At 41.4% G+C, this 10,410-nt stretch overlaps 1 protein-coding gene across 6 annotated transcripts in view; it reads left to right on the forward strand.

Annotated features, from left to right (window-relative positions):
• The window catches only part of CNKSR3 (CNKSR family member 3), a 70,276-nt gene that overhangs the window by 29,354 nt on the left and 30,512 nt on the right, over positions 1-10,410 (forward strand). For all 6 annotated transcript variants that reach the window (XM_044422432.1, XM_044422450.1, XM_044422469.1 and 3 more), the window contains exon 2: positions 3,320-3,483. In XM_044422432.1, coding sequence (XP_044278367.1) covers positions 3,320-3,483 — 164 coding nt within the window. The remainder of the gene's footprint in view (positions 1-3,319; positions 3,484-10,410) is intronic.

The following is a 10,410-nucleotide window of genomic DNA, read 5'->3' on the forward strand; positions in this document are numbered from 1 at the left end:
TCTCTCTCTCTCTCTCACACACACACACACACACACACACACCACATCACCTTTTCTAGTCAGAGAATGCATTTCTGCTATTAGTCTGGAAGACAGTTTGAGCAAATAGGTGTGAAGGTTACCCCAGTCTGTCTTCCAATATAATTTACATGACCTAAAGTACCTGGTGTTGTTGAATGACAATCCTGCCCTAAGAGGCAGTGGCATTTGGGAAGTCCCAGGTCCCTGGTAACTGAAGGGAAGCATCCTCTCCCCATCTCCTCTCCTGCTTATTAATGTAGGCTGCTACAACCATCTTTGTCTGTCATCTACCCACCCAGCTGCCTATCTATTTCCATCCAAGGCATCCTGGGTGAAATCTGCTGGGATAGCAGCCATGCAGTTCCTAACAATTGCATGGCATTTCTGCTTCCTTAATGGTATATTGTCCAAGCAGATACTTGATGTGGCACTTGGGGCTGACATGTTTATGTTGCTCTTACTGTATTTTTGGCTTGTGCTTTTTAGGGCTGACTGTGAACTGCCCAGAGAGATATGGCTCTTAGGAAGAAATAAAATAAATCAAGGGCTGTGCTTCTCTGCTCCAAATGGTCTGTTTTTCATATTGTTTTTGGATGAGCCACTGACTCTTCTTTTTTCTCTAAGGCTGGGCCTGATTTTTTTCAAGTTGCATTATTGGATCAGATTGATAAAGGTTGTATTTAGTATTTAAATGGTGCACCAAGACTTTCAAAGTGTTGGCCATAACTGGATGATGGGAAAGGGACATTTGGGGTCCATTTCTGGCAACAAATTGTCTTGGGCCTGCACGGTTCTGGTCTTCTTTCCACCTGCAACAGAAATTCTGTAGTAAGGTTCTTTTGGTCATTTTCTGCAGCTGGCAAAGTCCTTTTGGAAGCAAAGAGGCTGCATGTGCATTGTTGTCCCTTAGAACACATAATTGGAGTAGGTCATTATGGAGTTACTCCCTAACTTAATTTGATTGCCTATGTAAAGCAGTAATTATGAGTGATTAAATATGGAATTTTGTCTTCACTCTTTTGATGCATATTTATATAGAAAGTGACTGTACTGATCTAGTTTAGTAATGAAGTATAAGCCAAGCTGAGTTGGTTAATTAATCTAGAGTGCAAGGGTATAATCTTGTGGGTGGCTGGGAAAGTCTGCTTTTGTTCTGAGGAGGAGGGAAGGATGTAATTTTCTTAAAAGCTGCCAAGAAATGGTTATTTTATATATTTCTTGAGAACGTTGGCATTCTGTTGTGTCTTTGACCCAGCACTGAGTCAGGACTGCTGCCTTCTCAGAGCTTTCTTCAACTTAAGGATTTTCAGTGAGTGGGGTGACAAGAAGGGGGGGGCGTAGTCAGTATAGCACATGGTTCCTCCCCCTTGCCCCCAAATATAAAGTGGCTGCTTGATGAAGGCTATGAAGAGGGAGGTGCACCCTAATTTCGATGCATAGTCTTCTCCTTAGCATTTTTGTATTTCAACATATTCCTTGTGGAAGAGAAAATTTTGGCAGGTGTAGCATGCAGGGCAGATGACACCTTCTAGTAAAGGTGAAGGGGCCCTTTGAACTTCAAGGCTTCAGGTTTCTGCAGGTAAAAGAGATAATAATAGCATATAGTGGTAAAGTCCTTTGACTGACAGTGGCTGGTAAGGTGTGACCTGGTAAGGGCAGCATCCTTTGTTCCTATGACCCCAATCATTAGATTCTAATAGATGTTCTCAGAATTGATTAGTACACTCAGCTATTCACTTTTTCCTACATTCTGTGGATGTTATTAGGTCCAAGTTGTCCTATAGCCTCTTCAGTGTTCACCGAAGATTGAATATATTGCTCCATGGCAGTGTTCTTCTGCCTGATAACCTCCAGATGTTTTAGCTCCAGCTTCCAGTATTCCATTGGCCACAATGGAATTGATGGGAGCTGACACCTAAAGCATCTGGAGAGCTTCAGGCTGGGGAAGGCAGCTCTATGGTGATGTTTCCAGTTAATTTGCCTCTTAGGTTCACTGGTGTTAATGCCTTAATTTTGGACTACATCCAAGTTTTTATATGCAGACGGTATCCCTTATCACAGGGAACGTGCATCAGTTCATCAGAGAACATATAATGTGCGTCTTGAGACCTCATGATGTGCAACAACATTAAAACATTTTTATAAATCTCATAAGTATGTTAATACATTACTTGCAGCATAGGAATTAGAATCCACCCTTCCCCTGCAGGCAACTCCTTAATTCTGGCAGCTAAAAAGACCAAGAACTTGTATTTAGACCTACACTGCATTGAAACTGCAGCTTTGCTGAGTGGAAATAAGACGCTAACCTGACCAGGGATAGTCAGTCCTGTGGTGGCAAGAGAGTCTGCGGACATCCTTAACTTTTAGTATTGATGGCAGGGATTTATACCATTCTGACCTTGTTGGTGAGGTAATTAAGCTTAGTTTTTTACGAACTTGAGAAGGACTGTTTTTCAGTCCTATCATCACCTGCTCCCCAAACTCCCCACGACATCACAGCACTGAATCCAGCCATAACCAGAGTTGCATCAACTGCAGCACTTAGCTGGGATGTCGGAGAAAGGCACTGAGAGAAGTGGAAATGAGCATGGAGGTAGCGGAACATCTACAAGGATGATTTAAGTTGGAGGATGGAGAAGGGGGCACAGGGGCATTGTAATCACAAATGGGTCCAGTGGGATGTGCTAGAAATCACATTACAGTGCTATCCTATCAGTTTTTAATGAGAAATAAGTTCTAGTACATTTAAAGAAACTTCCTTCCATAAGTCTGTATGGAATTGCAGAAATTAAATATAGTGGGACTGTTTGGAGATCATGTCCTTTCATCTTCTTGTTACTTTTCTTGCTTACTTGCCCTCTCTTGCCTTTATTTTTATAGTGCTTATAATGGTGAGTGAAGAAAACCTGAGATTTGGGAACATATGTTTCAGCACTTTATTTAAGCAGCAATAAGTTAGAGAAGTGCTGGTGTGGTGTAGTGGTTAGAGCACTGGTCTGGGGAGCTAGGAGTGTTGGGTTCCAGACCCTACTTGACTGTAAAGCTCACTGGGTGAGTTTGGGTCAGTCACTCATTTTATCCTAAACCTACCTCGGGGTTGTTGTTATGAGGGTAAAATGGAGCTATGTAACTGCCATGGGTTCTTCACAAAATGAAAAAAGGAGGTATATAAATGTGAGATGATGATCTGGATGTTTTCACTCCTTTATCTATATCATCTATACTTATGCCTATGCCTCTATCTCTATATCTGTCTATGTATAATATGTTTATAATGGCATCCTTTCTTATTTAGGGTTGGATGACTGCCTGCAGCAGTATGTCCCAAAATTTGAACGCGAGAAGATAAATGGTGCCCAGCTGTTACAGATTTCCCACCAGGATCTTGAAGAGTTGGGGATCACCCGTATTGGACATCAGGAGCTTGTTTTAGAGGCCGTGGATCTCCTCTGTGCACTGGTCAGTTTACGGCATGAATTATGGGCATAATGTGGCAATCCTCCCCCGTTTTTCTCACCTTGACTACAGGCATGGTTTGTTCTAAAGGGAATTGCTCTGTCCCGTGGCTTCTTCAGCAGATTATATCTAGACATGTCACAAATTAATGCAGGCTGTTCCCCCGGTTGCAAGTCTGATAAACCAGAGGGGAAATGAACTTGGTGCATATGCACTGTGCAGTTTGACCAGGGGCAAATGTTCCAGTTGGATGCTAATTTCAGGCCATGCTGCTGCTCTCGTGACACGTGGAACATTTCAGACAAGTCGAGTTTTCAGTGGACTCTCAAAATGAATGCCTGAATCTGCTTGTGGCATGGAGGGGGGTTAAGTTGTAGTTTACTCATAGCAAGACAGTAGTGGTGGGAAAGAGGTAAATAATATCTGGTGGGCCTTTGGCTTTGCCTGTCCTTGATGGGTTCTTTGCACCTTCCTTCTTGGACAACCCTTGGAAGCTTTAGGGCACCTCTGCATCCAGTTGTCCTACTAACTTCTCTGGTATTGGCAGTGTCTAAGGCTGTTTGGCACCCCAAACAATTTGTAGCCTCAATTATCCTGCTGCCAAACATTTTGTGGAGGCTGTTTTTAGAGACGATTTACAAGCTTGCAGAACGTTGTGACTTGATTTTGTATGGAGTGGAACCAGTTGCCGAAAGCACATAATTCTGCTCTTAGCTCATCTGTGCCAATAGGGCTTCCATGCTTATGTCAAAGAGCTTGTAGTGTCTATTTAAAGCCCTAAGCTAGCAAGGGTCTGTATAACTTCCCTTATCCGTGGGTTTATGGTGGTAACCCTCTTCCATGTCCTTTCTTCTCCCAAGGTGAGATCTGTACTAGTGCCACCATGGCGCAACTCTTGCTCTGGCTGGGCCCGTTGGCTGATACATTTCTCTGATTTTCATTTCTTCAAAAAACCTTTCTTAGAAACTGATTTGTGTTTTCAAAAAGATTGCAATATGTGACATTTTATCTGGCTCTTAGATGGTAGTACTGTTGTAGATGTACCGTGATTTAGGGGTTCTGAGCGTGTTTGCAAGGTGTTTCATAGGTTCTTAGTTTTTTAAGCTGATTCAAGTGCTTTGTCAACAGTAGAAAACGTGGCACAGAAATAAAATAGTGATCTACTTAAGTGACTGTGAAGAACGGTTCCATGCTTACTGAGTTGAAATGGCCTGATTGGTGATCCATATCCTGGAGGTATATGAGCAAGGATGTGCCTTGAAAAAAAAAATGTCTTCACTGTGGAAATCTGGTGTCTGAGCTTCAAAAAGGACAGGTATTCTATGACCTGCCTAAACATAAAAAGCTAAACAACCTTGCATCATTTTGTTGGTCGTGAGGAGCAAGGGATGACTACGATTATAGGCTAAAACACAGAGGTGATGTGGTGGAACGTGCTTCTGTTCATAAAAGCTGGCACAGCTGCTTTACTGCAGTCCTGAAATGTTGTGTTTGAGGCTGCCTTCAAATCCTCAGGAGGGAAGGACAGTGGGAAATGTGAGCTGTCCAGAGACACAGAGTGATTGGATGGGCTAGAAATCTCCCAAATGTAAGTGTAAAAATGTAATGACCTGACTGGTTCGAAGCATTTCCCACTGATGCAAACTCACCTTTAAACAGAACACTGAAGATTATAAAGTTTCTTAGCCACTTTCAGGGTCCTAAGATTGCCTAAACTCTTTAAAGTCTATTGTGTGGCCATGAGGACTGGCAACAATATATTCCTTTTTAAAACGAAAGTTACCTTATGACTGCAGCTGGAAATGCCCAGGAGAAGAATGTTGAGGATATCCTTAACTCTCCCTGCCCTTGTCCCTCTTCTTGCGGTTTCCCTGAGGGCTGCCTCTGTATGGTCAAGAACTCCATTTTCAAAGGTCAGCCTAAGTTGCAGGCATCCAGATTGTGACATTGGCAGTGGACAGGAGCTCATGAAACCTCTGGAGCTGGGCACATTGCAGAATTAGGTCTGTCCCTCTTGGCCGTCTAAAGAAACTAGAAGTGCTTGATGCCAATATAACCAGGACGCTTTCCAGTAACTGAGTGTTAAAGTGATCATATCACTATATTTTAGTCTTCACTAGTTGCAGCTGTGCCAAAGAGATCATCCACTGCTATCTTCTGTTTTATATTGTCAACTATCTTCAAGAAAAGCATGTACGTAAATTAGTTTTAGAATAAGCCTGTGTATATTTGGTCCTGTAAGGGTGTGGGAAGGTGAATCTTAGTACAGTGTTGAAGAATGTGAATCGGGGCATTCAGAAGAGCAGTTTCTGTCTTCCTAATCCTAACAGGTTTAGGAGCTGAGCAGAGCAATGTGAATGAACAGCTAATCTATCACAGATGGCTCCTTTTTCCTGTGTGCCAGATTGTATTGTAGGTTGTTTCTTAATCCACTAGTATAGTCTCTCTCCACACCCCTTTCTTTAATGCCTCTTGCATTAGTAGTAATTGTGTTGGATACCATTTATTTATGATAGGGACATAGGCTATGAACTTGTGCCAAACGCCTATACAGTTTCATCTGTGAGAATGGTGGGAAAGAATTTTCAGTTACCCTTTTGCCCTTACTCAGCTACATTCCATTCATTATGTAACACTTCTTGTATCTGAGTGTATTCTTCTTAAAATGGGCAGAGCCTTTGACTCCTGGTATAACACATGTTCTGTTTCAGGAGGGTAGAACAGGAAGAAATGCCTTGTATTTGAAACAACTATATTAATACAGCTCAACTTCTGGAATAATATAATTGCAAACATCAGATGGTTTTAAAGGGGACTAAGAAGGACTATTTAGTAAGCAATTGTGAGTGCTGTCTTCTATGCTAGGTAATAGTATCATGGAAGCAGGATGTATCTGGTAAAATGGTGAAATTACTGGACACTCTCTTGCCTGGAATAATGGATTCCACAGTCACCTAAGGGCATTCTTCTGTTCTACTTCATTTTTTTAATGGAGAGAGCTGGATGTCTGCCAGAACACAAATCTGTGTTCTGTCTTCTTCAATTTCCTTCTAATTTCCTTCATAAATGTAAGTTTTGACCTTAGACAACTCATTCCCCAAACAGAAGGCAGAAAAGTTCCTAAGGTAAAGCTGAAAGTCACCCCATCCTTGGAGAGTGCGTGCAAGAGAGAAATCCCTTTTTCCCTTTCCCTTTCTCCATCACTTTAAAGCTCGTTCTGGGGCTGTTAGAAAAGGTGATGGTATATCTGCATTCAGGTGTAACACTAAGCAGTAGCACAATAGTTTCATTTGATAAACCATGGTTCAGAAACTATGATCCATAAACTATGGTTTGAATTTGATTGTTTTCACTAGCTATTATTAAGATTAACTGCAGTTTCTCTGGATTCGAGCAACATAGAAACTACAGCTGATCTGACATGGAACATGTTGCATATTAGATCACAACCATGCATGGAACTCTGGGGAAAAAGAGAAAAAATATTATTGGAATTGTAAACAAATTGTAAACAAAGACTCTGGAATGCGCTCCCCGAAGAAGTTTGCCTGGTGCAGACTTTATATTCCTTTTGGCTCCAGGTGAAAACCTCTTTATTTACCTGCCATTTTAAGAACTAGGAATTTTAATTGGTTATAACACTCACAGTTGCATTTTGATTTTGATTTTGATTTCAATTTTGTTTTTGCTGGTATTATGTTTTTGTTGTTTATTGTTGTTATTTGTTGTTTTGTTATCAATTATTATAGTTTTTGTAAGCCGTCCTGGGGTATTTTTTTCCATATACGAAATACAGAATATAAATATTTTAAATAAATAAATTGAACATTGTATCTGAACCAGCCCAACATTACTGCAGTGTTTTAAATCTTTTAAGACTGAGGAGGCAACAATTAGACCTAAGTGAAAGATAAGAGAAGAGCATCTGTGCATAACCAGTCACAGTACAGAAATAAGGTAAAAGCAATCACTGTAAGACCTGGGCAAATAGAAATGCCATAACATGAAGATCAAAAGATGTCAGGCTGAATGCTAGGAAAATCTTGCTGAGGTGAGAATTCCATAACTGGAGTGTTGTATGCCGTCACCTACCTCTTCATTTTAATTTTATTTATTATTGCATTTATATCCTGCCTTTTTTCTACCAACCCCCACCCCCAACACAGTTTACATGGCCTTGTTCCTCTCCATTTTATCTTCATAAAATTCCTGTGTGGTGGGCTAGGCTGAGGTCAGTGACTGGCCCAAATTCAGCCAGGGAATTTCATACATGAGTAGGGACTAGAACTTGCCTTCCTCGATCGCTATCCAAGACTCTCACCACTACTCCACTCTGATTTTCTATATATGTTTTGTTTTCTGAATTGATACAGACAGCCATTCCTGTTTAGTTCAGTCACTACAATAGGGGTCAGTAGCTTGAAAGACTTGGGTTAAACCTGGCCCCCTACTCCCTTTCCCAAACCAAGAACAAAAGAGGAGAATGTGGTGAGTAGTGCCCATATTGACATGTGAGCTACATCAGGTGTTTTACGTGTGTGTAGCAGCTAGGGCCACATTACCTGCCATCCATTTTCAAAGTGTTATTCCAGGAAATTTAAGAGGATTGGAATTGTACCTGGTTAATCCCTACTTAGTCATGAACTTGTCTGATGGAAACTAAAAGTAATATATATATGATAGTCATTCACAGACTCCTGCAAAAACCAGTACAAAGAAAATGGCAATGTCCTGCTGTGTAAGTGACTGAAATTAACAACAACCTGTTGTGCATAGTGCGTTATTACTTTATTTTAATGAACTGCTGCTCCCATGCCACTGTTTGACACAGATGTAGTATTCACTTGTGTTTCTCCTGGCCTGACTCACACTGTGGGATTCACTGGCTTACTGCTTCACATTATGTCTGTGAAAACTATAATAAGCTTTTAGGAAACCTTGTCACAGGCAACTTGATCCATAGCAACTCAAATTAATTATTAACAGGACAGGAATGTTTGACCTTAGTATGTTCCCAGTCGTGTGTGTATTTGCTTCCCTTCTGTGTGCAGTGAAAGGGTGTGTTCAGCTAAAAGGGGGCTTCTGAGATGTCCTGCACAATTCCTTATGCTAACTGGAAGCAAACAAAGTTTTTTTAAAATATCTTTCTTTTTAATATTATTTGCTATCGTTTCTTGCGAATTTAATGAGAGCATTCGTTTCCCTTTATAGCACTGATCTACTTCCCCCAACCTGATGGCTTCCAGATGGGTGGGAGTTGCAGCCCAACACAGGTTAGGAGAGGTGCAAATGCAAGGAGAATTGATGGGAACCCCCTTATTCTTATGCTGAAGCTGAACTTACTTGGGTGGCTGCCCATGATTCCCTTATCCATATTCACTTGCCATGTGGGCCCCATCTCAGCATTCTTTATTTGGGAGTTGGGCACAGCAGCCTTTAAGCCAGAAGTAGAGTCATGAGAACGAAGCATGTAAAGTCATTCAGGATGTGTTGATTTTAATAACAACAATAGAAATGGATTTCTAAGACTGGATTTCTCTAAACCTTTTAATGAAAAACAAACACTCTGCAGATGATCATATTGCAAACCTTTCTATGCATCAGAAGTGGTAGTTATTCCAGTTTTGCAAGTTCATATAGCTCCTATGTCCTTATGTGCTTAAAAGACAGATAGGGCTTGTATGCTACTTCTTTCCCTGCACCCAATATTTTTTAAAAATGTATTGTTTTGTTCTTGAAACAACAGAAATTGCCATCATATGAAAAACCAAGATTACAAACCAGGATGAAACTTTCCAATAAAGAAATTATGGCATTGTGGGAAGAGGCCGTGTCTGTTTGCTCCTTGGTGTAATGGTTGCCTATTGAAGAAATGATGAGTGTGTCTGTGCAACATGACAACCCGTTGGGGGCACCAGCCACATTGACTGCTTTCCACAGGGAGGCTTATTTTTGAAACAAGCCACCATGGCAACCCATAGCTTGATCTAGAAGCTGTTCAGTCCGTGATGGGTAGCTGTGTGATCTGAACCCAAGAGAGCACTTCATTTGTGGGGAGTGGGGATGTGATAGTACACTGCTTGGCTAGAGGGACAAACCTCCTGCTACTCTTTGTAGTCTCAGCCACACCGCCACAAGTGACAGCCTGCTCACAGGTGCTCAAACAGCACTTCCGAGTAACCATGGCTTTTTTTTGCCACCCTTTAATTTTTTTAAAAATGAAGTGTTTCCCACCATTTTTTCCTTCAACCCATCCCACCCCCTTCACACAGAAAATTAGAATCATTTTCACTATCCAGCCCTAGAAAGTTGTGTAACCGCACATAGGCTAATTTGTGTGCAGCTGCTAACTGCTATTTTAAAAATATAGAGGAAACTGTGTAGTTGTCTTGTAAGTTTCAGCTTTCAAAGGAGCCAGCATAGCAGGTAACATACACAGGAGACTGACACAGCGAAGCTGCGGATAGGCTGATTTCTGCACTGTTGCCAACTGTCAATCATCCAGCTATCTGTTGAAAGGTAACATGAAAAAGTGGCAAAAGTAGGTATACCAAGGGGGACTGGCAACAATATTGCCCACTTAGCAATCCTCTGGCTTAAAACCATCTGGTTTTTAAGTGCTGAACTGAGAATTTCACAGTATTAACACTTTCCTGAGGCTGCAACTGCTCCAGAAAAGGGAATTATTATTCCCACACCCCTTGAATCTTCTTTTTGGAGACTTACTGCTGTGGTTGCTACAGTTCTCTGACAGTTCTATAAAAACTCCCTGAGAACAGTGAGGCTGAATTGGTGGATTCACCAAGGGCATGGTGCTCCGTTGTGATGGTGTGAGGATTCTTGGTTGCCCCGTTTGCTCTGCTCCCTTCTCCTACCCCTAAGATGATTTTTGAAAAAGACTTTGGGAAATATTTTGGATTGGAAAATAGA

The sequence above is a fragment of the Varanus komodoensis genome, unplaced genomic scaffold (genome assembly GCF_004798865.1).
Source record: "Varanus komodoensis strain SLA01 unplaced genomic scaffold, ASM479886v1 scaffold1, whole genome shotgun sequence".
Lineage (NCBI taxonomy): Eukaryota > Metazoa > Chordata > Lepidosauria > Squamata > Varanidae > Varanus > Varanus komodoensis.